The sequence below is a fragment of the Bos indicus x Bos taurus genome, unplaced genomic scaffold, assembly GCF_003369695.1.
Source record: "Bos indicus x Bos taurus breed Angus x Brahman F1 hybrid unplaced genomic scaffold, Bos_hybrid_MaternalHap_v2.0 SuperScaffold_100147, whole genome shotgun sequence".
In the NCBI taxonomy this organism is placed as follows: domain Eukaryota; kingdom Metazoa; phylum Chordata; class Mammalia; order Artiodactyla; family Bovidae; genus Bos; species Bos indicus x Bos taurus.
In genome coordinates, this window is record NW_020867070.1 from 543,732 (window position 1) to 570,607 (window position 26,876).

Below are 26,876 nucleotides of genomic sequence, written 5' to 3' on the forward strand. Positions count from 1 at the left end.
CATTGTAGGTCAGGAAGAAGGTGAACTGGTATGTCAGGAAAACATTAACCACAACTCTTGATATAATCCTGTCGCCTAGAGCACTGAAGGCAATGTTTGTTTACTCTCAGACAATGTGTCTGTCAGATTTTCCATTGTAAATGTAATTCTGTTAACTTGCACTTGTCTTAAATTTTCTCCAAAGGCATAGAATATGAATTATCTAAGAAACTCTGTAGTACAACTTAGGAACATAACAGATTCTTATTCTTCCTTCTTAGAACCTACAAATCATAGGATTATTGAGAATCTAAAATGTTTCAGGACAAATTAAATCTGGAGACTGATTTAATAATGGTAGCAACTTGATGCAGTATCGCCATTAGCTTCATTTTTGTGTTGGGAGATGATCCGTGGGCAGCATGTTCATGAAGCCATTTCATTCCACTTGTGTACATCAGAGGTTTCCTCTCCTGCTCACTTGTCGCTGCCCTTGTCACTCCAGGACACCCCTTTGGTATTGGATTTGACTGAGAGAGTCTATTGTGGGTGGGGGAGGAGGCATAGGAGTGAGCCAGCCCAGCAGAAGTGGGGCTTTATTCTCTTTCCCTCATTTCCTCTGCTGTCACGATTCCTGAAGAAGTTACAGTAAATAAGAAATTGTAGTAGGCATTATGCAGGATTTTAATTCATGGAAGAAATTGAAAGTGAAAATAAAGAGCCAGGACTTCCCTGGTGGTGCAGTGGATAAGAATTCACCTGCCAATGCAGGGGACACTGGTTCAATCCCTAGTCTGAGAAGATTCCACATGCCGCAGAGCAAGTAAGTCCATGCGGCACAACTACTGAGCCTACATGCCACAACTACTCAAGCTTGTGCTCAGCAACAAAAGAAACCACCTCAGTGAGAAGCCCATGTACTGCAACAAGGAGTAGCTCCCACTCGCCACAACCAGAAACAGCCTGCACAAAGCAACCATAACACAGCATAGCCAAAAAAAAAAAATCACCATGAGATAAATTGCACCCTTGGCTTCCTGGTTAGATTCTGAACACAGGCTGCATTTTTCATTTACATGATTTTGTGGTTGATTTGATAATTTTAGAGAGTCCTGGGTCATATTAAAGCATTTTCCACCTCTTGAGGTAGATTTATTTTTTTGTTTGTTTTTGCTCACAGCTATTACTTGGATAATACATTTTTGCAGATGCTTACTAGAACTTGCTATAATGTGCAAAAATATTAGTTTCTTACTTTTTCTCCTTTTTAACATAATATTTTCATAGAAACCCCTCCCTTCATTCTCAGCTTGTCCCCCTTCCTCTGTCAGCTTCCTAATTCCTTGTGATTTAGACTCTGGTGCCAGGGTCAGTAGCACCTGCATCTCCTGGAGCTTCTTAGAAATGCAGAGTCTCAGGCCCATTCAACTGACTTTCTCAGCATTGCATTTAAACAGGACCTTCTAGTAAAGTCCTTTGTCTCCCAAAGGCAGTTTTTGATGACTGATAGCCTATGATTTCCAAGAAATGTCCTTTGACAGTTTGAAACTGAGTTCATGAATCACCCAAAGCCCTGTTGTGACTGAGCAGGAGGCTCTAGAAAGATCTGTGCCACCTAACCCTACAGATTTACTTACTTTTATATTCTATAAATTGGGCCTTTACAATATAATCTAATTCTGTGTGATTCTACTGCATTTATTTGCATCTTTTCAGTGGAGTCTGTCTTCATCACGGGCAGTTTTCATCCTGCCTCCAACTTTCCCACACCAGCCTACTGCAGGGACTGGAGGGATTTCACACAGGCTCAGTCCTGCTTGGACCTGGAGTCAGAAAGAGCTGAGTGTAGCAGTGTATGCAGTTCTTTCATCACCTGATGGGATAAAAAATGAGTCTTGCTGCCACAAGCAGGGCACGAGGTCTGTCTGGTCTGTTCCCCAGGCACCATGTGCCCCACTCAGGTGCACATGGTGCAGGTTTCTCTCTCATCCCAGCTGTGGATGCCAATTCTTTCTGCTGACAGCCTGCCCACCTGACCCCAGACACACTCTTTGCTCCCACTCACCTTGTACATGCCTGTATCCACATCATGCTTTAACTCTCTGGTCATAAGACCTCTATCTTAGGCCTTTACATTTAACTGCAGCTACACTTCTCCCCATTTTCTCTGTTCTGGCTACACAGAAAGACATGATATGGTGCCAGGCCATCCAGGTGATAAGGAGGCCATCAGCAGATGGAGAAGAGCCCAAGGATGTGGATTTGAGTCCCATCCTGTGACTTATGGGCTCTGATATTTCAGGCAGACTAATTCATCTAACTAAGCCTCAATCTTTTCTTTTGCAAAATGGAAGCAATAGGATGTAGCCTGTAGGGTTGTTTTATGACTTAACAAGATAAGACATGTAAAGCACCCAGCATGGGGATCAGAGTAATTGCTTGCATAAAGATGGCCATCATCTTCATTGGGTGTAAAATGACCATAAACACTTATACTGCAAAAGTTGTCTGTCCCATAAGAACAGAGGTGTCAGCCATTTGAAGTTGTATCTATAGCTGTATGGTCCATCTGTTGTGTCTTTCTCTGTCTGGTTTATCATATAACTAAATAATATGATAATAGATTTTCCATAAATTTCTCTGGCCTGAGTTAAAAATCTAAGTTCCCAATGGAAGCTTCTTTTTCTCAGGACATCACAGGTAATACAAATAAAGACAGTCAAATCCAACACAGATTCTGCTGTCAACATGTATGGTTCATCTGAAGAAACAAGAAAATGAATATATTAGCTTTGCAAACTAGAAAGAGGTCATAATTTTTATAGAGGTTCTTAAAAATATAACATTTTTTTTTTTTACAAAAATGACATAACATCTGTTAGGGTTGGGACAAACCCACATGAGGGGACAGGGAGAGAATTTCCAAGGATTTAGGTATGTGAGACAGACTTAGTGATGTGTGGTTAGGGTTCCAGCAGGTGGAAATACATTCAGTAGAAATGCATGTGAAAGTTCTTTAGGAGGTGGTGTCAACATAAGCAAAAGCATAATGCCCTGATCCAGTGAGCGAAGAACTAGGCACCTGTAGAGCATTCAGGAAAATCAGACCCCACTCCAGTACTCTTGCCTGGAAAATCCCATGGATGGATGAGCCTGGTGCACTGCAGTCCATGGTGTCGCTAAGAGTTGGACACAACTAAGCGACTTCACTTTCACTTTTCACTTTCATATATTGGAGAAGGAAATGGCAACCCACTCCAGTGTTCTTGCCTGGAGAGTCCCAGGGACTGGGGAGCCTGGTGGGCTGCATTGTCCAGTCTATGGGGTCGCATAGACTTGGACACGACTGAAGCGACTTAGCAGCAGCAGTGTGCAGCACACATTTTCATGCTCAACCCTGAAAACTACTGAATGACCCCAAGGAAGCTGACTTGTGGACATGTGGGTCAGTGGGGATGGTTTTGTAGAAGAGATATCCTGGGGTGGAGTGATGGGCACAGAGCCGACCTTTGGGAGTTTAATTTGAGAACTGAGAGCATATGGACCATTGTGGGCAGATTCAGGAGGCAGGGAGCCTGGAGCTATTGTGCCTCCAGAAAAATGTCTTGGGAAAGTGATTCCACTTTTTGGAATCAAACATATGTCAATTAAAACAAAACTCTTAACACTCAGGTTTGTGAATGTGCAGGGAATCAAGTGGGAGTGGAAAATGGTATCCTATTTCTGGAGGGTAGATTAAAAGCTTAACAGCTCTGAAAATTTAGCTTCAAGGATATTTAACAGAGTTATCTCTAATAGTAAATTATTGGAGATTGCCTAAATATCCAGCAGTAGGGGGTTTGTTAAATGATCACATATATACTGTAATATTTTGTTAAAGTAAATAGCTGTTAAAGTAAATATTCTTATGAAATACTAAATGAAAACACACAACAGTATGTTCATATTAATCCCATTTTGTTTATATATGTGAACTTGTGTCTTTAAGGACACATACAGAAGTCTAGAAAGTAAAAATGTCATCTTGAAAATGGTTTTTTCAGAGTGCTGAGGATAGCTAGTATTTACTTTTCAAATTCATTTGCACTGATTTTTTTTTTTTTAAGAAAAGAGTTTTCTTTAACTTGTTTTTTAAAAGGTGATGTAACCTGGCACTCTGGTGCTGGCTGTGGATCTTAAAATGAGGAACTGAATCATAAAACACTGCAAGAGTAGAGTCTTCAGGGCTTGGCACCGTGCTGGACTCAGGGAAGTGAGGTGGACAGTTCAGGCCCTGACCCTGGGAAAGAAATTGTGAGAGTAATGTAGGAAAGATGAAAGAAGAGGCTGTTTTGTGTGGGGCATTGGGTGTTGATTATATTGAGTTTGATGTGTGGAGAGAAAGCCAGGTGCAAGTGTCTAACAAGTTGGTGTCATCATCATGAAAGGTTGTTGTTGAATCACGTGAATACACCGGGATTCTTGGCCCCCAGAGGAGAAGAATTCAATCCGGGGCCAGAGACGAGGCTTGATCGCTCAGAGCTTTTGTGTAGTAAAGTTTTATTAAAGTATAAAGGAGATAGAGAAAGCTTCTGACATAGGCATCAGAAGGGGGCAGAAAGAGTACCCGCTTGCTAGTGTTAATAATGAGGTTATATAATCCAAAGAATGTCTGGAGGTTGTAAAGACCTCCTCCGACCTACTCCCATAATTTACATTTTAAGATAACACTGTCCTCAGGCAAGATACATCCTTGTAAAGACCAGGTATACTCCCATAATTAACTTTTTAAAATAACAGAAGGTTGAATCCAAAGACTGTCCTTAGGCAGGATACATTATTGGTATATAATCCTAAGGAATGTGGAGAAAGAAAAAAAGTTTGTCCTTTTTTCCTCCTTGAGAATTCCAGACCCCTCTCTCTTTGGGGACCCCTAGACTCCCTATCAACCTGCCTAGGAAATGACTCTCTCAATCAGAGACCAACCTGGTTGGAAAAACAGAAAGGAGCCATTGTAAATCACATAAAATAAGATTTTCTCCAAGAGTCTTTATAATTTTATTTATTTATTTTTGGCTGTGCTGGGTCTCTTGCTGCTTGGGCTTTTCTCTAGTTGCAGTGAGTGGAGACTGCTCTAGTTGTTGTGCCTGGGCTTCTCATTGTGGTGTCTTCTCGTGTTACAGAGCACAGTCTATAGGGTGTGAGGGTTTCAGTAGATGTGGCATGTGGGCTCAGTAGTTTTGGTTCCCAGGTTCTATATAAAGGCTCAATAGTTGTGGCGCATGAGCTTAGTTGCTCTGTGGCATGTGGGATTCTCCCGAACCAGGGATTGAACCCATGACTCCTGTACTAGCAGCCAGATTCTTTACCACTGAGCCTCCAGGGAAGCCCTCAAGGTGTCTTTAGATTGAAGGATGTGAGCTTACTGATAATGGTGATACTCTCCATGGGCAATTGGTAAAAACCTTTGGTTACCCAGAAAAGTCACTCAGACTATAGTTTTGATGACTGAACTGTAGAAATAGCCAGGACTAGGTTTTCTTTGAGTTGCCTTTTTCTTTTGGGGTACCTGTGGCCATGCAACATGTGGGATCTTCAACCAGGGGTTGAACTCACATTGCCTGTAGTGGAAGCACAGAATCTTAACCACTGGACTGCCAGGGAAGCCCTCCATTTTTTTTTTTTTTTTTTTTTAACTTCTCCTCACTGGAGTTTGGAGTTCACAGTCCTGTGATCATGAACAACCCTTGGTGCCCCTATATATCTCAGATCATTTACTCAAACTCTATAAATGTTCCTATTTGCAAAGATGGATCAATTTAAGTAGAGCTGATGACATGGGAACATCCATGCATCCTCACAGATACAGTACTCACTTGTGTCCTGTTGTGGGTTGATTTATATGTGAAAACACCCAGAAATACAGACATACCTGTTTTTATTGTGCTTCACAGACAATGCATTTTTCCCCCACAAATTGTACATTTATGGCAATGCTGTGTCAAGCAAAACATTGGCACCATTTTTCATACAGCATTTGCTAGCTTCATGTCTCTATATCACATTTTGATAATTCTTTCAATATTTCAAACCATTTCATTGTTATGATATGTGTTATTCTGGGATCTGGGATCAGTGTGTTTTAAGGCTCAAATGATGATTAGCATTCTTTTAGCAATAAAGTATTGGAAATTAAGTTGTGTACATCTTTTTTAATATATAATGCTATTGTACACTTAGTAGACTACAATATAGAATAAACTCAAATCTTTTTGAACAGAGAAACAAAAAATGCATATAACTTGCTTTATTTTGTGATAGTCACATTACTGAGGTTGTCCAGACCAAATCCAAAATATCTTTGAGGCCTGCCTGTACACAAAACACATAAGTCACATATGAACAAACTACGACTTGCCTGTGTGCACAGAATGGCCCATCTGTATCATACAGATTAGGGTTTAAAATAAGGTGCAAAATGTCCTGAGAAACCTATATGCAGGTCAAGAAGCAACAGTTAGAACTGGACATGGAACAACGGACTGGTTGAAAATTGGGGAAGGAATATGTCAAGGCTGTATTTTGTCACCCTGCTTATTCAACTTATATGCAAAGTACGTGATGTGAAATGCCGGGCTGGATGAAGCTCAAGCTGGAATTAAAACTGCCAGGAGAAATCTCAGTAACCTCAGCTATGCAGATCAGTGGTGGATTCTGCCACTGTAATGGCAGAAAGCGAAGAGGAACTAAAGAGCCCCTTGATGGAAGTGAAAGAGGAGAGTGAAAAAGCTAGCTTAAAATTCAACATTCAATAAATGAAGATCATGGTATCCAGTCCAGTCACCTCATGACTGATAGATGGGGAAACAATGGAAAGTGACAGACTTTATTTTCTTGGGCTCCAGAATCACTGTGGTCAGTGATGGCAGCCATGAAATTAAAAGATGTTTGCTCTTTGGAAGAAAAACATTGACAAAAATAGACAGAATATTAAAAAGCAGAGACATTACTTTGCCAACAAAAGTCCATATAATCAAAGCTATGGTTTTTCCAGTAGTCATACATGGATGTAAGGGTTGAACCATAAAGAAGGTTGATTGCCAAAGAATTGATGCTTTCGAACTGTGGTGGTGAAGAAGAGTCCTTTGGACTGCAAGGAGATCAAACTAGTCAATCCTATAGGAAATCAGCTCTGAATATTCATTGGAAAAACTTATGCTGAATCTCCAATACTTTGGCTACCTGATGGGAAGAGCTTATTCATTGGGAAAGACCCTGATGCTGCGAAAGATTGAGGGCAGGAGAAGAAGGGGACAACAGAGGACGAGATGGTTGGATGGTATCACTGACTCGATGGACATGTGTTTGAGTAACTTCCATGAGACAGTGATGGACAGGAAAGCCTGGTGTTCGGCAGTCCATGGGATCACAAAGAGTTGGACATGACTGAGACACTAAACAACAACAACAACAATAACAACAAAATCTTATACATGTATTATCTTTATAAGATAATAAAATTAACTAAACCCACTTTTTGATGTTTAATCTCTATAAATATAAATTCTTTTTTGAAATGCCATGATTGACTTGACAGGCTAAGTTGTGAAAATTTAGAGGTATTCAAATCAGAAAAATGAAAGTTTCTAAGAATTCTGATTATATTGCATAGACAGATTTAGCTGTTCTCTTTAAAGCTATGAGTTTTAAAATGTTACTGATTTACAAATGATCAAAAGCATGTCTTACACCCTCATCAATTCCAGATTCTAAATAGAGATGAAATCATCTCTTGGGAAGCTTCCTTCAGGGAATTTGTAGTTGGGCCTCCCTGGTGGCTCAGATGGTAAAGAATCTGCCTGCAAGGCAGGAGACCTGGTCTCCATCCCTGGGTCGGGAAAATCCCCTGAGTAGGAAATGGCAACCCACTGTACTATTCTTGCCTTGAGAATTCCATGGACAGAGGAGCCTGTCCATGGGCTACATTCCATGGAGTCACAAAAAGTCAGACAAGACTGAGGGACTAATACTTTCTTTCACTTTCAAACTTGATAAAAAATATCATTTTCTGCATGCATATTTGAATGCAGTTTTATTCCCTACTAGCATTTAACCTGCATTGTATAGATTCTTTAATCTTATTGCTAGTCACTTAATTTCTCCCTGCTTTGGTTTTAATAAATAGACTGACACTTGACATGTATTTTTTCAAGGTTCAATTGTAAGTATTAATTTGTTAATTAAATGCCTTTTGTACTGCTCCAATTAAAGGTCCCGTGTAAATAGCAAGTTTTGTTTGTGTTTTTGTTGGCCTCATTATGTGCATTTTGTCTACTGGCCTCTGTCTTTTAACATTCTGCATTTTATATTTTAAGATATTTCAACATCAAATATAGTTAAGATATTTAATATCAGGAAATGATTTCATTTTTCTACCAAAGAATAATTCCTCTTAAATGAAAGATCCCTGAGAAAGTGAGTACTTGTTTGTGTATAACACTTGTGACTTGTTGACATCTCTGTAAAAGTACCCATGTGATTCCCAAGGTCAAATTACCTAGGCAGCAGGAATAAAGCTAATTTAAAAGCTGACTTCTTATGCACCACTTAGGAGACTGCTGGTTTTTCACTGCCAGCAGATTATTATTATTTTTAAGTCATCTTGCTTTATGAGTGTTAGTTACACACATCCATATACATGTATACACATACCACACACACATGCATGTCTCCCCCTTTAACATACCACATAATGGATACTATGTGATAATCACTGAAAACAATTTTCAGCATATTAAGCCTCCCTTCAGGGAAATCTGAATAAAACTGCATGACATCTTAAGAAGGCATAAAAATAACTGTAGTTTATATGCTATATGCTTGGGATGATGGTGGTCTCATCCAGGGACATTTGTGAACATCTGCCATTTTTGGTTGCCACAATTTGGGGATTGAATCTGGTACCTAGTGGGTAGAGTTCATGGGTACTTTTAAACATCTTACAGGAGACAGTCTCCTGACCGACCCCCCCCGCCAACAATGAATTTTCTGGCTCGGAATGTCACCAAGATCATGCTTGAGAAACTACAGACTACTCTTCATATATAATAGAACTTTGAAAATTCATCTTCAACAATCAGGGTTTCTCCTAGGTTTTTTGTATCCTGTTAATTCTTAATCCCACTTGGTCTCTTTACAGTGTGGCATTGTGGGAAGAACAGGAACTGGAAAAACTTCCCTCATCGCTGCTCTTTTCAGATTGTCAGAACCCGAAGGTGGCATTCAGATAGATGGGATCTGGACAAGCAACATTGGACTTCATGATTTAAGAAAGAAAATGTCAGTTGCACCTCAGGTATGCACATCAGAGCATTGTCACATTGTTCTTTTTATAATGTATCTAAGTTTAACTGCTTTTAATTTGAGTTTTTTTTCAAATTACATGGAAGCGTTGATCCTTTTTTCCCCAATAGACCACATTTTTTTTAATTTATATTTTTATTTTTAAATTTTATTTTATTTTTAAACTTTACAATATTGTATTGGTTTTGCCAAATATTGAAATGAATCTGCCACAGGTATACATGTGTTCCCCATCCTGAACCCTCCGCCCTCCTCCCTCCCCATACCATCCCTCTGGGTCATCCCAGTGCACCAGCCCCAAGCATCCAGTATCGTGCATGGAACCTGGACTGGCGACTCATTCCGTATATGATATTATACGTATTTCAATGCCATTCTCCCAAATCATCCCACCTTCTCCCTCTCCCACAGAGTCGAAAATACTGTTCTATACATCAATGGCTCTTTTGCTGTCTCGTATACACGGTTATTGTTACCATCTTTCTAAATTCCATATATATACGTTAGTATACTGTATTGGTGTTTTTCTTTCTGGCTTACTTCACTCTGTATAACAGGCTCCAGTTTTGTCCACCTCATTAGAACTGATTCAAATGTATTCTTTTTAATGGCTGAGTAATACTCCACTGTGTATATGTACCACTGCTTTCTTATCCATTCCTCTGCTGATGGACATCTAGGTTGCTTCCAAGTCCTGGCTATTATAAACAGTGCTGCGGTGAACATTGGGGTACACGTGTCTCTTTCAATTCTGGTTTCCTTAGTGTGTATGCCCAGCAGTGGGATTGCTGGATCATAAGGCAGTTCTATTTCCAGTTTTTTTAAGGAATCTCCACACTGTTCTCCATAGTGGCTGTACTAGTTTGCATTCCCACCAACAGTGTAAGAGGGTTCCCTTTTCTCCACACCCTCTCCAGCATTTATTGCTTGTAGACTTTTGGATCGCAGCCATTCTGACTGGCATGAAATGGTACCTCATAGTGGTTTTGATTTGCATTTCTCTGATAATGAGTGATGTTGAGCATCTTTTCATGTGTTTGTTAGCCATCTGTATGTCTTCTTTGGAGAAATGTCTACTTAGTTCTTTGGCCCATTTTTTGATTGGGTCATTTATTTTTCTGGAGTTGAGCTGTAGGAGTTGCTTGTATATTTTTGAGATTAGTTGTTTGTCAGTTGCTTCATTTGCTATTATTTTCTCCCATTCTGAAGGCTGTCTTTTCAGCTTGCTTATAGTTTCCTTTGATGTGCAGAAGCTTTTAAATTTAATTAGGTCCCATTTGTTTATGTTTGCTTTTATTTCCAACATTCTGGGAGGTGGGTCATAGAGGATCCTGCTGTGATGTATGTCAGAGAGTGTTTTGCCTATGTTCTCCTCTAGGAGTTTTATAGTTTCTGGTCTTACATTTAGATCTTTAATCCATTTTGAGTTTATTTTTGTGTATGGTGTTAGAAAGTGCTCTAGTTTCATTCTTTTACAAGTGGTTGACCAGTTTTCCCAGCACCACGTGTTAAAAAAATTATCTTTAATCTATTGTATATTCTTGCCTCCTTTGTCAAAGATAAGGTGTCCATATGTGCGTGGATTTATCTCTGGGCTTTCTATTTTGTTCCATTGATCTATATTTCTGTCTTTGTGCCAGTACCATACTGTCTTGATGACTGTGGCTTTGTAGTAGAGCCTGAAGTCAGGCAGGTTGATTCCTCCAGTTCCATTCTTCTTTCTCAAGATCGCTTTGGCTATTCGAGGTTTTTTGTATTTCCATACAAATTGTGAAATTATTTGTTCTAGCTCTGTGAAGAATACTGTTGGTAGCTTGATAGGGATTGCATTGAATCTATAAATTGCTTTGGGTAGTATACTCATTTTCACTATATTGATTCTTCCAATCCATGAACATGGTATATTTCTGCATCTATTAGTGTCCTCTTTGATTTCTTTCACCAGTGTTTTATAGTTTTCTATATATAGGTCTTTAGTTTCTTTAGGTAGATATATTCCTAAGTATTTTATTCTTTCCGTTGCAATGGTGAATGAAATTGTTTCCTAAATTTCTCTTTCTGTTTTCTCATTATTAGTGTATAGGAATGCAAGGGATTTCTGTGTGTTGATTTTATATCCTGCAACTTTACTATAATCATTGATTAGTTCTAGTAATTTTCTGGTGGAGTCTTTAGGGTTTTCTATGTAGAGGATCATGTCATCTGCAAACAGTGAGAGTTTTACTTCTTCTTTTCCAATTTGGATTCCTTTTATTTCTTTTTCTGCTCTGATTGCTGTGGCCAAAACTTCCAAAACTATGTTGAATAGTAATGGTGAAAGTGGGCACCCTTGTCTTGTTCCTGACTTTAGGGGAAATGCTTTCAATTTTTCACCATTGAGGATAATGTTTGCTGTGGGTTTGTCATATATAGCTTTTATTATGTTGAGGTTATGTTCCTTCTATTCCTGCTTTCTGGAGAGTTTTTTTTTATCATAAATGAATGTTGAATTTTGTCAAAAGCTTTCTCTACATCTATTGAGATAATCATATGGCTTTTATTTTTCAATTTGTTAATGTGGTGTATTACATTGATTGATTTGTGGATATTGAAGAATCCTTGCATCCCTGGGATAAAGCCCACTTGGTCATGGTGTATGATCTTTTTAATGTGTTGTTGGATTCTGACTGCTAGAATTTTGTTAAGGATTTTTGCATCTATGTTCATCAGTGATATTGGCCTGTAGTTTTCTTTTTTTGTGGCATCTTTGTCAGGTTTTGGTATTAGGGTGATGGTGGCCTCATAGAATGAGTTTGGAAGTTTACCTTCCTCTGCAATTTTCTGGAAGAGTTTGAGCAGGATAGGTGTTAGCTCTTCTCTAAATTTTTGGTAGAATTCAGCTGTGGAGCCGTCTGGACCTGGGCTTTTGTTTGCTGGAAGATTTTTGATTACAATTTCAATTTCCATGCTTGTGATGTGTCTGTTAAGATTTTCTATTTCTTCCTGGTCCAGTTTTGGAAAGTTGTACTTTTCTAAGAATTTGTCCATTTCTTCCATGTTGTCCATTTTATTGGCATATAATTGCTGATAGTAGTCTCTTATGATCCTTTGTATTTCAGTGTTTTCTGTTGTGATCTCTCCATTTTCACTTCTAATTTTATTGATTTGATTTTTCTCCCTTTGTTTCTTGATGACTCTGGCTAATGGTTTGTCAATTTTATTTATCCTTTCAAAGAACCAGCTTTTGGCTTTGTTGATTTTTGCTTTGGTCTCTTTTGTTTCTTTTGTATTTATTTCTGCCCTAATTTTTAAGATTTCTTTCCTTCTACTAACCCTGGAGTTCTTCATTTCTTCCTTTTCAAGTTGCTTTAGGTGTAGAGTTAGGTTATTTATTTGACTTTTTTCTTGTTTCTTGAGGTATGCCTGTATTGCTATGAACTTTCCCCTTAGGACTGCTTTTACAGTGTCCCACAGGTTTTGGGTTGTTGTATTTCCATTTTCATTCGTTTCTATGCAAATTTTGATTTCTTCTATGATTTGTTGTTTATTCATCAGAGTGTTGTTCAGCCTCCATATTTTGGAATTTTTAATAGTTTTTCACCTGTAATTGAGATCTAATCTTACTGCATTGTGGTCAGAAAAGATGCTTGGAATGATTTCAATTTTTCTTAATTTACCAAGGCTAGATTTATGGCCCAGGATGTGATCTATCCTGGAGAAGATTCCATGTGCACTTGAGAAAAAGGTGAAATTCATTGTTTTGGGATGAAATGTCCTATAGATATCAATTAGGTCTAACTGGTCTACTGTATCATTTAAAGTTTGTGTTTCCTTGTTAATTTTCTGTTTAGTTGATCTATCCATAGGTGTGAGTGGGGTATTAAAGTCTCCCACTATTATTGTGTTATTGTTAATTTCTCCTTTCATGCTTGTTAATATTTGTCTTACATATTGTGGTGCTCCCGTGTTGGGTGCATATATATTTATAATTGTTATATCTTCTTCTTGGATTGATCCTTTGATCATTGGTAGTGATAGTCTTTGTCTCTTTTCACAGCCTTTGTTTTAAAGTCTATTTTATCTGATATGAGTATTGCTACTCCTGCTTTCTTTTGGTCCCTATTTGCATGGAAAATCTTTTTCCAGCCCTTCACTTTCAGTCTGCATGTGTCCCCTGTTTTGAGGTGGATCTCTTGTAGACGGCATATGTAGGGGTCTTGTTTTTGTATCCATTCAGCCTTGTCTTTTGGTTGGGGCATTCAACCCATTTACGTTTAAGGTAATTTTTGATAAGTATGATCCCGTTGTCATTTACTTTATTGTTTTGGGTTAGAATTTATACACCATTTTTGTGTTTCCTGTCTAGAGAATATCCTTTAGTATTTGTTGGAGAGCTGGTTTGGTGGTGCTGAATTCTCTCAGTTTTTGCTTGTCTGTAAAGCTTTTGATTTCTCCTTCATATTTGAATGAGATCCTTGCTGGGTACAATAATCTGGGCTGTAGGTTATTTTCTTTCATCATTTTAAGTATGTCTTGCCATTCCCTCCTGGCTTGAAGAGTTTCTATTGAAAGATCAGCTGTTATCTTATGGGAATTCTCTTGTGTATTATTTGTTGTTTTTCCCTTGCTGCTTTTAATATTTGTTCTTTGTGTTTGATCTTTGTTAATTTGATTAATGTGTGTCTTGGGGTGTTTCGCCTTGGGTTTATCCTGTTTGGGAACATCAGGTATTTTCAACAGACATTTTCATTGGACACATGTTTTGTTTCTTTGTTCATTCATTAGTTTTCTGTGCATGTAATTTAATAACTTACTGAGATAAATTTCTGGACTCAGTCTTCCTCAGTTGCCACAATTTTATCCACTGATAACTACATAATTCTGAGAACAAAAGGTTAAGTGGTTTCTTTAGCACTGCAGAGGTTCCTATAGGGAAACATGACTTTTAAGTGTCTTACAGATGTAATTTCACTGAGGGAAATGAGGACGTCTTTTCAAAGATGAGTATCTCCTTGGAGAACTTTCTGTGAAACTGTTGAGCTTTGAGAATTACAGGATATATAGATGCTTTGGGGAGACTTTTACAATCCATTCTTTAGTAAATAATTTTCACCAGGGAGGCAGTACAGAATAGTGAGGTACAGCAGGTGCCTGAGAAGTCTGTCTCTATGTATCTCAGTTTTCTCTTACAAGGTAACAAACAGTACTCTCCCTTTGATCTGTTGTGAGGATAAAATGGGTCACTAAGTGTGAAGTGCGTCATTTAGACTCAGGTGTGACTGCTGTGATGGTGGACCATTGAATTGGCCATTGGCCAGTCTTTTCCTGGACTCTGATTCTATTTTCTTTTCTTTTGCATCTTAAAGAAGTACAACTTTCAGGGAGTGTTTTGGAGACTGGATTATATGTACAGTAACACTTATGTCATTCCTTGGGGTTCATTCACTCAAAATAATATTTACTGTGAAATACTCAGTAATACTCAGTGAATATTTACTGAGAAATTACTATCCTCCAGGTATATAGCCAAGGGCAACCTAGATCCTGTGTCCTCACCTTCCATCCTGCCGTCTCCTTTGACAGACTTACTGATTTTTAAAAAAGGAATTTGAATTGTTTTTATATAATTGATAATCATCTGCCCATCAAAGGAAACTCAGATAAATACCCTCTTGAGGTGAAAAACAGACGAGATGAGAAAAAGTGAGCCAGGCAATTGTGCTTTTGGAATGTGGGTTAAATGTGCCCTGAAATGCCTGTATATTAGGAAGCATCTCAACATGGCACCCAAAGGGAAGGGGAATGTGGGCTTGGGTCTTACAACTGAGTATTGCTGCTGCTGCTGCTGCTAAGTCATGTCAGTCGTGTCCGACTCTGTGCGGCACCAAAGATGGCAGCGCAACAGGCTCCTCTGTCCCTGGGATTCTCCAGGCAAGAATACTAGAGTGGGTTGCCATTTCCTTCTCCAATGCATGCAAGTGAAAAATGAAAGTGAAGTCGCTCAGTCATGTCCGACTCTTAGCGACCCCATGGACTGTAGCCTAACAGGCTTCTCCGTCCATGGGATTCTCCAGGCAAGAGTACTGGAGTGGGTTGCCATTGACAACTGAGTACATCTGTTGCTATACCCATGGCCTCTAAAATACCTGGAATTACTCTAAGTACTCTTGTTTTTCTAATTAATTTGTTTTTAATTGAAAGATAATTACAATACTCTTTCGGTTTCTGCCATATATCAACATGGATCAGCCATGGGTATACATATGTGCCCTCCCTCTTGAATGTCTTTCCCACCTCCCAACTCGTGCCACCCCTCTAGGTTATCACAGAGCACTGGATTTGAGCTCATACAGCAGATTTCCACTGGCTATCTAATTTTACATATGGTAATGTATATGTCTAAGTACTTTTGAAACCAAGATACAGCTTTACAGACTACAGTGAGTTGCCAACTTGCACCCTTTAAGATATCTACTAGCAAAAAGAAAAATGAAAGAGAAAGAAAGGAAATGGGTTGGTAGTATTGACAAGGATGTAGAGAAATTAGAATCCTTGTTCATTGCTGGTAGGAATGTAAGATATTACAGCCACTGTGGAAAACAAGTTGGTCATTTCTCAAAAAAGTTAAAGATAGAATTATTATATGATCTAGCAATTCTGCTTTAGGGTATAAACCCAAAAGAATTGAAAGAAAGATCTTGAAGTGATACCTGTACGTGCATGTTCATAGCAGCATTTTTCTCAGTAGCAAAAAGGTGGAGGCACCCAAAGGTCCATTGACAGATGAATCAATACACAAAATGTGGTGCATATATGTATACAGTGGAGTATTATTCAGCCTTAGAAAGGGAGGAAATTCTGACTCATGCTACAGCACAGATGAACCTTGAGGAAATTAAGCTAAGTGAAAAAAGCCAGTTACAAAGGACAAATACTGTATGATTCTACTAATATAAGCTACCTAGAGTAGTAAATGCATGGAGACAGGAAGCAGAATGGTGGGTTCCAGGAGCTGCTGGGAGTGGGGAGTTGTTGTTTAGTGGGTAGAGTTTCAGTTCTGCAAGATGAAAGAAGTTCTGTGGCTGGAAGGTAGAGATGTACAACAATGTGAATGTATTTAATACCACTGAACTGTGTACTTACAAATGGTTAAGCTAGTAAATTTCATGTGTATTTTACCACAATTAAAAATTTGTATTCAAAGATAACCCTTTCAGGAAAAATGGGAAGAACTTTTTAGCATGTTCAGCCTCCATATTTAAAGATTCCCTCTGGTTATTTAATTCATGACTTGTGGTTACAGTAGAAAATAAATGAGCTTAGATTCCCAGGTTTTACGTTTTGATCATACTCATCTCTGAAATGAGAATAGTTAACAGAAATAAAGAGCATGTCTGTAAAATCCTTTCATAACCTTGGATGCTAGGCTTTAGAAACATGCCCTGCATTATTTTTAAAGCTTCATAATAAGAAAAAGTTGTATGCTTGTGCATATAAAATAACTCTATAAATAAAGACATAATGTTAGAAGATCCTTGGCTCTGCCAATAATGTTTGGAAGCACATCTGAGCAAAGACTAAACATACCTTTGCATCAACATGGTTTGGTTCTGTTCTGTTCTGTTGATTTCCACCCTTCCTTTGAGCATGTTCAATGTACACACTCCAGAGAGCATCCTTAGAAAATAGTCCTAAGCTTTGTATACATGTAGATTCCTCTATATATGCCTTTGTCTCCAAGGTACAATATTGGTTGATAAAAGAGAGAGTATCTGTAGAGAACTTGCAATGTGCAAAGCTTCCCAGAAAATCATTCCAGAGACAGCCAGGGGTAGAATGTTTGTGTAGACCGAGTGTCAACATGACCCAACAATTGTATTCGTACTCTGCCTCAAAGGATTGTGGGGCCTTGATGTCATTGCTCAGCTTCAGGACTTCAGTGTTCTCATCCTTAAACCAGGTCTTGGAATCATTGCCACACAGATTTGTTGTGAAGATATAACTGGGCTTCCCAAGTGGTGCTAGTGGTAAAAGACATGTCTGCCAATGCAGGAGACATAAGAGATGCAGGTTCAATTCCTGGGTCAGGAAGATCCACTGGAGGAGGGTATGGCAACTCACTCCAGTATTCTTGCCTGGAGAATCCCATGGACAGAGGGATGTGGTGAGCCACAGTCCATGGGGTCGCAAAGAGTCTGACATGACTGAAGAGACTTATCACACACAACTGGGTGAAATAAGGTTTCTGCCTTATGAACAGCAACAACAAAATGCTTAGTCATCAGGAACTGTTATTCTTAATTATTGGATTATTGGCCTTTGGATCTTATTTCTGCTTAATAAAAAGAGTAACATCTTCTGGAATGACTTTATTCTTTAATTTCTGCTTATGTGTTCATGGTCCTTGGTGATTTTCTTTATATATATTGTTTACAATATAAACTAAATTGTTCATATAAATATACTTAATAGAGCAAAGAGACAAAAATCAAAAAAACACAATAGAAATTTTGGGGAAAGTGTAACAGAGACATGTATCTAACGTTTCCACCAAAAGCAAGAAGAGAGAATAACACTTTTTTGTACTTTGATTTCATGTTTCCCACCCAGCAGCTTCTTTCCTGACCACAACCTTGTACACTTACTTACCAGTCTGCCACCAAGACCTCTGGCCTTTTTTCTCAGCCTTCCCCACACTCTTGGCTTTTTTCTTCCTCTCCTTGAGGACAGAGCCTGTATCTCTTGTTTCTTCTCTTATGCTTGTTACAGCCCCTGACAAGTTACATGAGAACTGATAATAATTCCTAACATTTGTGAAATCATTAACACATTTTAGCCCCTTATCTGACCATTTCCTGCTTAATCCTCACATTTCTGTTGTTATCCTTACCTGACAGATTTAAAAACTGAGGCACTGAGAGCTTGTCCCACTAATCAAGTAAGGGGCAGAGCCAGGAGTCAAATTTTGTGTGTGTCTGACTGTTTTTTCACAGTGTTTCAATTGTACAGCAAAATAGTAGTGTGTATTTATTAAGCACAGATTTTTAATTTATCCTTCACCACTCTCCTCTTTGGTAACCATTAGTCTGGTTTTTTTTATGTTTTTGAATCTGTTTCTGTGTTGTAAATAAGTTCATTTCTGTCATTTTTTAAGATTCCACATATAAGTGATCTCACACAGAGTTAGAAACAACTGAAGTGACTTAGCAGCAGCAGCAGCATATAATATTTGTCTTTCTCTGCCTGACTTATTTTACCTAGTTTCATTATCTCTGGGTTCATCCATGTTGCTGCAAATGGCATTATTTCATTCTTTTTATGGCTGAATAATATTCCTGTGTGTGTGTATGTATGTGTATACATCATATCTTTATCCATTCATCTGTCCATGAACATATCTTGGCTATTATAAGTAGTACTGTTATGAATACTGTGGTGCATGTATCTTTTTGAATTAAGGTTTTTATGTTTTCCAGGTACTTGCTGAGGAATGGAATTGCTGGATCACACAGTAACTCTTTTTCAGCTTTTAAGGAACCTCCATATTGTTTTCCATAACAGCTGCACCAATTTACATTCCCATGAACAGTGTAGGAGTATCCCCTTTCCTCCACACCCTCTCCAGCATTTATTATTTGTAGACTCTTTAATGATGATCATTTTAACCAGTGTGAGGTGATACCTCATTGTAGTTTTAATTTGTATTTCTCTAGTAATTAGTGATGTTGAGTATCTTTTCATGGGCCTATTGACCATGTGTGTGTCTTCTTTGGAGAAATGTCTATTTAGGTCTTCTTCAATTTTTTGATTAGGTTGTTTGTTCTTTTTTTAAAATTTTTATTATTATTATTATTTTTACTTTACAATATTGTATTGCTTTTGCCATACATCAACATGCATCTGCCACGGGTGTACACGTGTTTCCCATCCTGAACCCCCCTCCCACCTTCCTCCCCCTACCATCCCTCTGGGTCATCCCAGTGCACCAGCCTGAAGCTTCCTGTATCCTGCATCGAACCTGGACTGGCAATTTGTTTCTTATACGATACTATACATGTTTTAATGCCATTCTCCCAAATCATCCCGCCCTCCCTCTCCCACAGAGTCAAAAGATTGAGCTGTATAAGCTGTTGTATATACAGAAATAGGCTTCACTTATATAGACTAGAAACAAAGTATCAGAAAGAGAAATAAAGGAAACAATCCCATTGACATCACATCAAAGGGAAAAAAAATCTAGAAATAAATCTACCTAAGGAGGCAAAAGATGTTTAGTCCAAAACCTGTAAGACACTAATGAAAGTAATTGAAGCTGATACAAACAAAAGAAAATATATTCTGTGTTCTTGGATTGAAAGAATCAATATTGTTAAAAATGACCATACTACCCAAGACAATTTACAGATTCAACGCAATCTCTATCAGATTACTGGTGGCATTTTTCACAAAACTAGAACAAAAAAAATTTTTTTAATTTGCATGGAAACAGAAAATACCCCAGTCAAAACAATCTTGAGAGAGAAGAATGAATCTGGAGGAATCACAGTCCCTGACTTCAGGCTATATTGCAAAGTTATAGTAATGGTAAACTATGTTGCTGTCACAGAAACCAGACACATAGATTAATGGGACAGGATAAGAAAACCCAGAAATAAACCCACACACTTATGGTCAATTAATCTAATACAAAAGAGGTAAGAATATATAATGAAGAAAAGACATGCACTTCAATAAATAGTATGGAGAAATCCGCACAGTTGAGTTCAGTTCAGTCACTCAGTCATGTCCGACTCTCTGCAATCCCATGGACTGTAGCACGCCAGTCTTCCCTGTCCTTAACCAACTCCTGTAGCTTACTCAAGCTCATGTCCATTGAGTCGGTGATGCCATCCAACCATCTCATCCTCTGTCATCCCCTTCTCCTCCCGCCTTCAATCTTTCCCAGCATCAGGGTCTTTTCAAATGAGTCAGTTCTTCACATCAGGTGGTCAGATTATTGGAGCTTCAGCATCAGTCCTTCCAATGAATATTCAGGACTGATTTCCTTTAGGATGGACTGGTTGGATCTCCTTGCTGTCCAAGGGACTCTCAAGAGTCTTCTCCAACACCACAGTTCAAAAGCGTCAATTCTTTGGCACTCAGCTTTCTTTATAGTCCAACTCTCATACCCATACATGACTCCTGGAAAAATCATAGCCTTGACTAGATGGACCGTTGTTGGCAAAGTAATGACTCTGCTTTTCAATATGCTGTCTAGGTTGGTCATAACTTTTCTTCCAAGGGGCAAGCATCTTTTACTTTCATGGCTGCAGTCACCATCTGCAGTGATTTTGGAGCCCCAAAATATTAAGTCTGCCACTGTTCCACTGTTTCCCCATCTATTTCCCATGAAGTGATGGCACTGGATGCCATGATCTTAGTTTTCTGAATGTTGCGCTTTAAGCCAACTCTTTCACTCTCCTCTTTTACTTTCATCAAGAGGCTCTTCAGTTCTTCTTCACTTTCTGCCATATGTGTGGTGTCATCTGCATATCTGAGGTTATTGATATTTCTCCCGGAAATCTTGATTCCAGCTTGTGCTTCATCCAGCCCAGCATTTCTCATGATGTACTCTGAATATAAGTTAAATAAGCAGGGTGACAGTATATAGCCTTGACATACTCCTTTCCCAATTTGGAACCAGTCTGTTCTTCCATGTCCAGTTCTAACTGTTGCTTCCTGACCTGCATACAGATTCCTCAAGAGGCAGGTCAGGTGGTCCGCTATTCCCATCTCTTTCAGAATTTTCCACAGTTTGTGGTGGTCCACACAGTCAAAGGCTTTGGCATAGTCAATAAAGCAGAAATAAATGTTTTTTCTGGAACTCTCTTGCTTTTTCAATGATCCAGCGGATGTTGGCAATTTGATTTCTTGTTCTTCTGCCTTTTCTAAATCCAGTTTGAACATCTGGAACTTCGTGCTTCATGTACTGTTGAAGCCTGGCTTTGAGAATTTTGAGCATTACTTTGCTAGCATGTGCGATGAGTGCAATTGTGCAGTAGTTTGAACATTCTTTGTCATTGCCTTTCTTTGGGATTGGAAATCTGCACAGCTACTTGTAAAAGAATTAAATTTGAATGTTCTCTAATGCCATATCAAAAATAAAGTGAAGATGAATTAATGACCCAAAGACCTGTAAGACAAGATACTTTGTCAGACAAGATCCTAGAAGAAAAATTAGGCATAATAATTGTTGACATAAATCACAGCAATATTTTCTTGGATCTGTCCCCTAAAATAATGGAAACAAAGGCAAAAATAAACAAATGTGACCTAATTAAACATAAAAGTTTTATACCACAAAGGAAATCACTAAAAAAAAAACTGAAAAGACAACCTATGGAATAGAAGAAAAAATTTGCAAATGATACAAATAAAATTTCTAAATTATATTAACAGGATTCAAATTAAAGAGATTCCCAACTCCAGATCCTGAGCACTGAATTGCTCTGCTTGTGACTTCAACTGGCTGTTGACTGTGGTCCATGAAACTGCTTCATAACATTATTTCATGTGTGCATGTACACCACACACACACATGCACACAGGCACAAAAAATTTCACAAAACAATATTACTCTTGCTCTGTGCTCTGATGTCTTTTGTGCTACCAGTTCTATTCTAGTTCATATAAAAGACAAAATGATGGTCACAAGGCACTATATTGATTTCATGATCCATTGACTACACTTGCAGTTTAACAAACATGGCTTTTCATTATCCCCTGTTGTGCTGGGCTCCTGGTCCATGTTAGCATCACAGGAGGAACTTCACTGTTGTTCCAGATTCTCAGGGCAACCCCACAAGGCTAACCCCATTTCCAGTAAGCAAACTGAGTCTTGGGAAGATTAATAACTTACCCTGGGTCTAATAACTAGTGAACAATAGAACTGTCTGATTCCAAACTTATATTTTTTCAATAAATGTTGTTCAATTGCTAAGTCATGTCTGACTCTTTGTGACCCCATGAACTGCAGCATGCCAAGCTTCTTTGTCTTTCACTATTTCCTGGAGCCTGCTCAAACTCATGTCCATTGAGTCAATAATACCATCCAACTATCCCATCCTCTATCACCCCCCTTCTCCTCCTGTCCTCAATATTTCCTAGTATCAGGGTCTTTTCCAGTGAGTCAGCTCTTCCCATCAGGTGGCCAAAGTATTGGAGCTTCAGCTTCAGTATCAGTCCTTCCAGTGAATATTCAGGGTTGATTTTCTTTAGGATTGACTGGTTTGATCTCCTTGCTGTCCAAGAGACTCTCAAGAGTCTTCTCCAGCACCACTATTTGAAAACATCAATTCTTTGGCAATGTTGTACTCATGAGATATTTTCCCCATTTTTCCTACCATCCCACTCAAAAGAATTGCCCAAACTATAACAAGAGTGAATAATCATGGAGCAAAGCCATAAGATACTACTCCTACTGCCCTGTCCCTCATTTGGACAGTATCAGTTAAGAAATCTGAGGAGGCAATGGCACCCCACTCCAGTACTCTTGCCTGGAAAATCCCATGGATGGAGGAGCCTGGTAGGCTGCAGTCCATGGGGTCGCTAAGAGTCAGACATGACTGAGTGACTTCACTTTCACTTTTCATTTTCATGCATTGGAGAAGGAAATGGCAACCCACTCCAGTGTTCTTGCCTGGAGAATCCCAGGAATGGAGGAGCCTGGTGGGCTGCCATCTATGGGGTCGCACAGAGTCGGACATGACTGAAATGACTTAGCAGCAGCAGCAGTTAAGAAATATGTTACTCACTTATATGTCATGGTCTAATAAGTGACAGGAGAAAATAGTCAAAATCTTATCCCTCCCCAGCCAAGATCCCTTTCTCTTTACAATGTCTTGCTGGCTCAGAGGTGGAGAAAGTCTGTTACTGTGATTATTTGAAGTTACTTGTCTAAGTACAGAAAACGTATGTCTCTCTTTCCCCGCCAAACAAGTAGGAAGCAATGATACTTGTGTCTCAATGCCTTGATTTAGGGAACCTAGGAAGCTGAGAGCAGACTCTGCAGAGGGGGAGCCCAGTGCTGTTTCTTTGAGTTGCCCCACTTAGGTGAGCCAGGCCCACATCATCTTCCCTGAATCCCTGCTCCCTGTGATCCTGGAAGCAGTGATGAACTTCCAGGACGGTCTCTCTCTCTCTCTCTCTCAGAACTGAGGGAGTTATAATAACACTAAGGACCTGGGTAGGAACCAAAGACAGGGGAGTGGAGATATAGATTGTCAGTCCTGGGGGGAACTTTCAAAGATGAATACTTCTTAAGAAGTTACTCCTCAATTTCTGTTCAAAATTTCAGAAATAAGCAAAAATGAAATTTCTTCTTAAATAATTTCCTTAAACACAACAGGAAGCTGAAGTATGTGTGTTCTTTGTGCTCAGGATCTGAAGTAGTTAAATATGTCCCCCAGAAAGCACACCGATTGAGATTATATTCAGGAAGTAGCCTGCTTACTTGAACGGATCTGGAAAATGGAGGGAAGATGGAGAAGAGAAGGAGGAGGAAGATTGGGGACCAGCCTCCCCTCCTCGCCTGGCCACGTCTTTTATGTAAAACTCACGGAGACAGCTGAAGGATGAGAAATTGCCCACATGTGGGAATCATAGTGTTTATAATTACAAAGAGCAGTCCTGGGATTTCTTTGGAAGGAATGATGCTAAAGCTGAAACTCCAGTACTTTGGCCATCTCATGTGAAGAGTTGACTCATTGGAAAAGACTCTGATGCTGGGAGGGATTGGGGCAGGAGGAGAAGGGGATGACAGAGGATGAGATGGCTGGATGGCATCACTGACTAGGTGGACGTGAGTCTAAGTGAACTCTGGGAGTTGGTGATGGACAGGGAGGCCTGGCATGCTGCGATTCATGGGGTCGCAAAGAGTCGGACACGACTGAGCGACTGAACTGAACTGAACTGAACTGAACATGTTTTTATAAAAATCTGAAGTAGAATGATGGTTATTCCCCTGACAAGAAATGCTTACCATTGTTTATGTGGTTGTTTAGTTTTTGATTCTAAATTCAAGAGTTTTAAGGGAGACCTTAAATTGGTCTTGGCATTTTTCAGTTCAGTTCACTACTCATTCTGATATATCCTATGACTAGTGATTTTCAGTGCTTTGGAGGCATATTGGCCACTTAATCATTTTTGTGTGAATAAATCTCCCTTTATAATGTCTTTTTGATTGTGGATTTTGCTCAGGGATACATCTTTTTTGGTGGCAGACCCTAAGTCTTCTGCATTCATTTCTCTCTGACCAGACTGACCATATTGAAGGAAGATTTGGAAGGCTTCCTGAGTATCATTCTTCCTCATGATTAGGGAAAAGAAATGTCTGTCTTCATCTTTATTCTCGGGCTTTTGTGAAGTGATAAGGAAAGTCCAGCCCCATGTCCAGGCAGGATTTGAACATGGTGATTCTGAGCTGTTCCGGGCATTTGTGGAAGAGTCAGGTCTCCTCTTGTTCCCACATGTGTACCTCCCCTTGTTTTGCCCTCTTCACTGAAAGGAGCCAATTGGCCTCTTCACTGCTGCTCATATTCTTGTGACATGGCTTACTAGAATCTTCCAGAAGAAAATGTAAATGGCCTACAGTAGCTTATGTAGAAGATTTTTTCTTGAAACTCAGAAGGAGGCATATATTTCCAGTAATTTTCTTGTGGCTCCTCCAGAAGTAAAACAGGAAAAGCTAGTTAAATAATTTCATTATGGCTCACATCACAATGGGTTTCAGGTCCTCCTGGACTTGCAGTGAATAATGAGGTCCTGTGAGGCAGGTCATCCTGACACACAGGTAAGAGAACATGGGGATCACCTGGTGCAGAATCAGAGGTGATCTCTCCATGGACAGAGGAGCCACAGGTTCCAGGAAATGATGTCCCCCTTGGATGTGTGGGGTATTCATTTCACATATATGGAGAGATTACAGGTCCTAGAAGACAAAATGGAGAAAATAGCTTAGTTTATTCTTCAGTGCCACTGTGTAAATATTAGTAGTTTGCTTTGAGGCACAAACTTCTACTAACCATGCTGTTGGTATTTCCCAGTCACACCAGGATTGAGAGTTAATTTATGTAGATCTTGATGTTAAGGTTCTCATGTAATTATTTCCTCAGTTTGTGTGTGTGTTTAAGCAGATATTTATTACTGGGATGGCATTTTTTTTAAAAATCAAATCTTTCTTTGTTTTCATTTTTTTATTAAGATGAAAAAACATCAGCACTTTCTTCTGTTAGTGTTCAATAGTCTGGAAGATATTTTGTAGAACACTTTGTACAATAGAAAATTATTTTAGAGATACTGTTTTGTAAACATACACTTGTAACTTTATCATTAATGAATTTAAATGTTTTATATTTTAATTTTGATATTCTGTACACATTGGAATAAAATGAAAAGAGGTTACAATAATAACATTCACTATTTTGGAGTATTTAGGAACCTGTTTTATTCACTGGAACAATGAGGAAAAATCTGGATCCCTTTAATGAACATATGGATGAGGAACTATGGAATGCCTTAGAAGAGGTAATTTATTAATAGTAACTATAATTAACTTGTTAGCATCAGTATCTGTGTGTTTTCATTTAAAGCATTGCAGATAATTAAGGGGAGTGTATCAGTTTCACTGACTTCATTTACCTCCTAGGAAAACACTGATGACATGGGTGCACTTAAAATGTGTGTATTGATGATGATAAAAATCAACAATACAATGCAACATGTTTTCATTTTAGCTTTTTCCATGAAACCCTGAACAAATTAAATACATTATCTTGTCCTTAGCAGAGTACTCAATTAGATGTTAAAACTGGGATTAAATTCTACTAGTGACTTAGTGAATTAAAATTACTCCATTACACTCAAATATTAATTTTATTCCTCTGGTCTTAGGGAACATCTACTAAGTAGAGACAATAATAGTTTTTCCTTATTAACTAAAAGATGTAAACAAGATCATACCAATAAAATGTAGAGATATCATAGGAAAGTGTTTAGAAAGATAAATTATATAGTTGGAATTTATAATGATTATTTATTGGCAATTATGTAATTTTAATGCTGTAGCATTAATTCAGGTAACAGAACCCTGGAACATCTGCTCAGAAATCAAAAACGATGCAGAACAGATGGAGGTATATACCATGTTCTCAGATTGGAAGAAACAATATTGTGAAAATGACTATACTACCCAAACAATCTACAGATTCAGTACAATCCCTGTCAAATTACCAATGGCATTTTTCATAGAATTAGAGCCAAAAATTTTACAGTTTTAATGGAAACACAAAAGACTCCAAGTAGCTAAAGCAGTCTTAAGAAAGAAAAACAAAGCTGGAGAAATTAGATTCCCTGACTTCAGAATATATTATTGAGTTGGCCGAAAAGTTTGTTACATAAGATTTTATGGAAAAACTTAAATTAACTTTTTGGCCAGTTCAATACAGAGCTAGAGTAATCAGGTTGGTATGGCACTGGCAAAAAAACAGAAATATAGATCAATGGGACAGGATAGAAAGCTCAGAGATGAACTCACACAC

At 38.6% G+C, this 26,876-nt stretch overlaps 1 protein-coding gene across 5 annotated transcripts in view; it reads left to right on the plus strand.

Annotated features, from left to right (window-relative positions):
- Nucleotides 1-26,876, plus strand: part of LOC113888460 (multidrug resistance-associated protein 4-like) — a 176,782-nt gene that overhangs the window by 121,397 nt on the left and 28,509 nt on the right. For all 5 annotated transcript variants that reach the window (XR_003509979.1, XM_027535582.1, XM_027535583.1 and 2 more), the window contains 2 exons: nt 9,158-9,313; nt 25,774-25,863. Coding sequence is in view for 4 of the 5 variants with exons in the window: in XM_027535582.1 (XP_027391383.1) it covers nt 9,158-9,313; nt 25,774-25,863 (246 nt within the window). In the remaining variant the exon portion in view is untranslated. The remainder of the gene's footprint in view (nt 1-9,157; nt 9,314-25,773; nt 25,864-26,876) is intronic.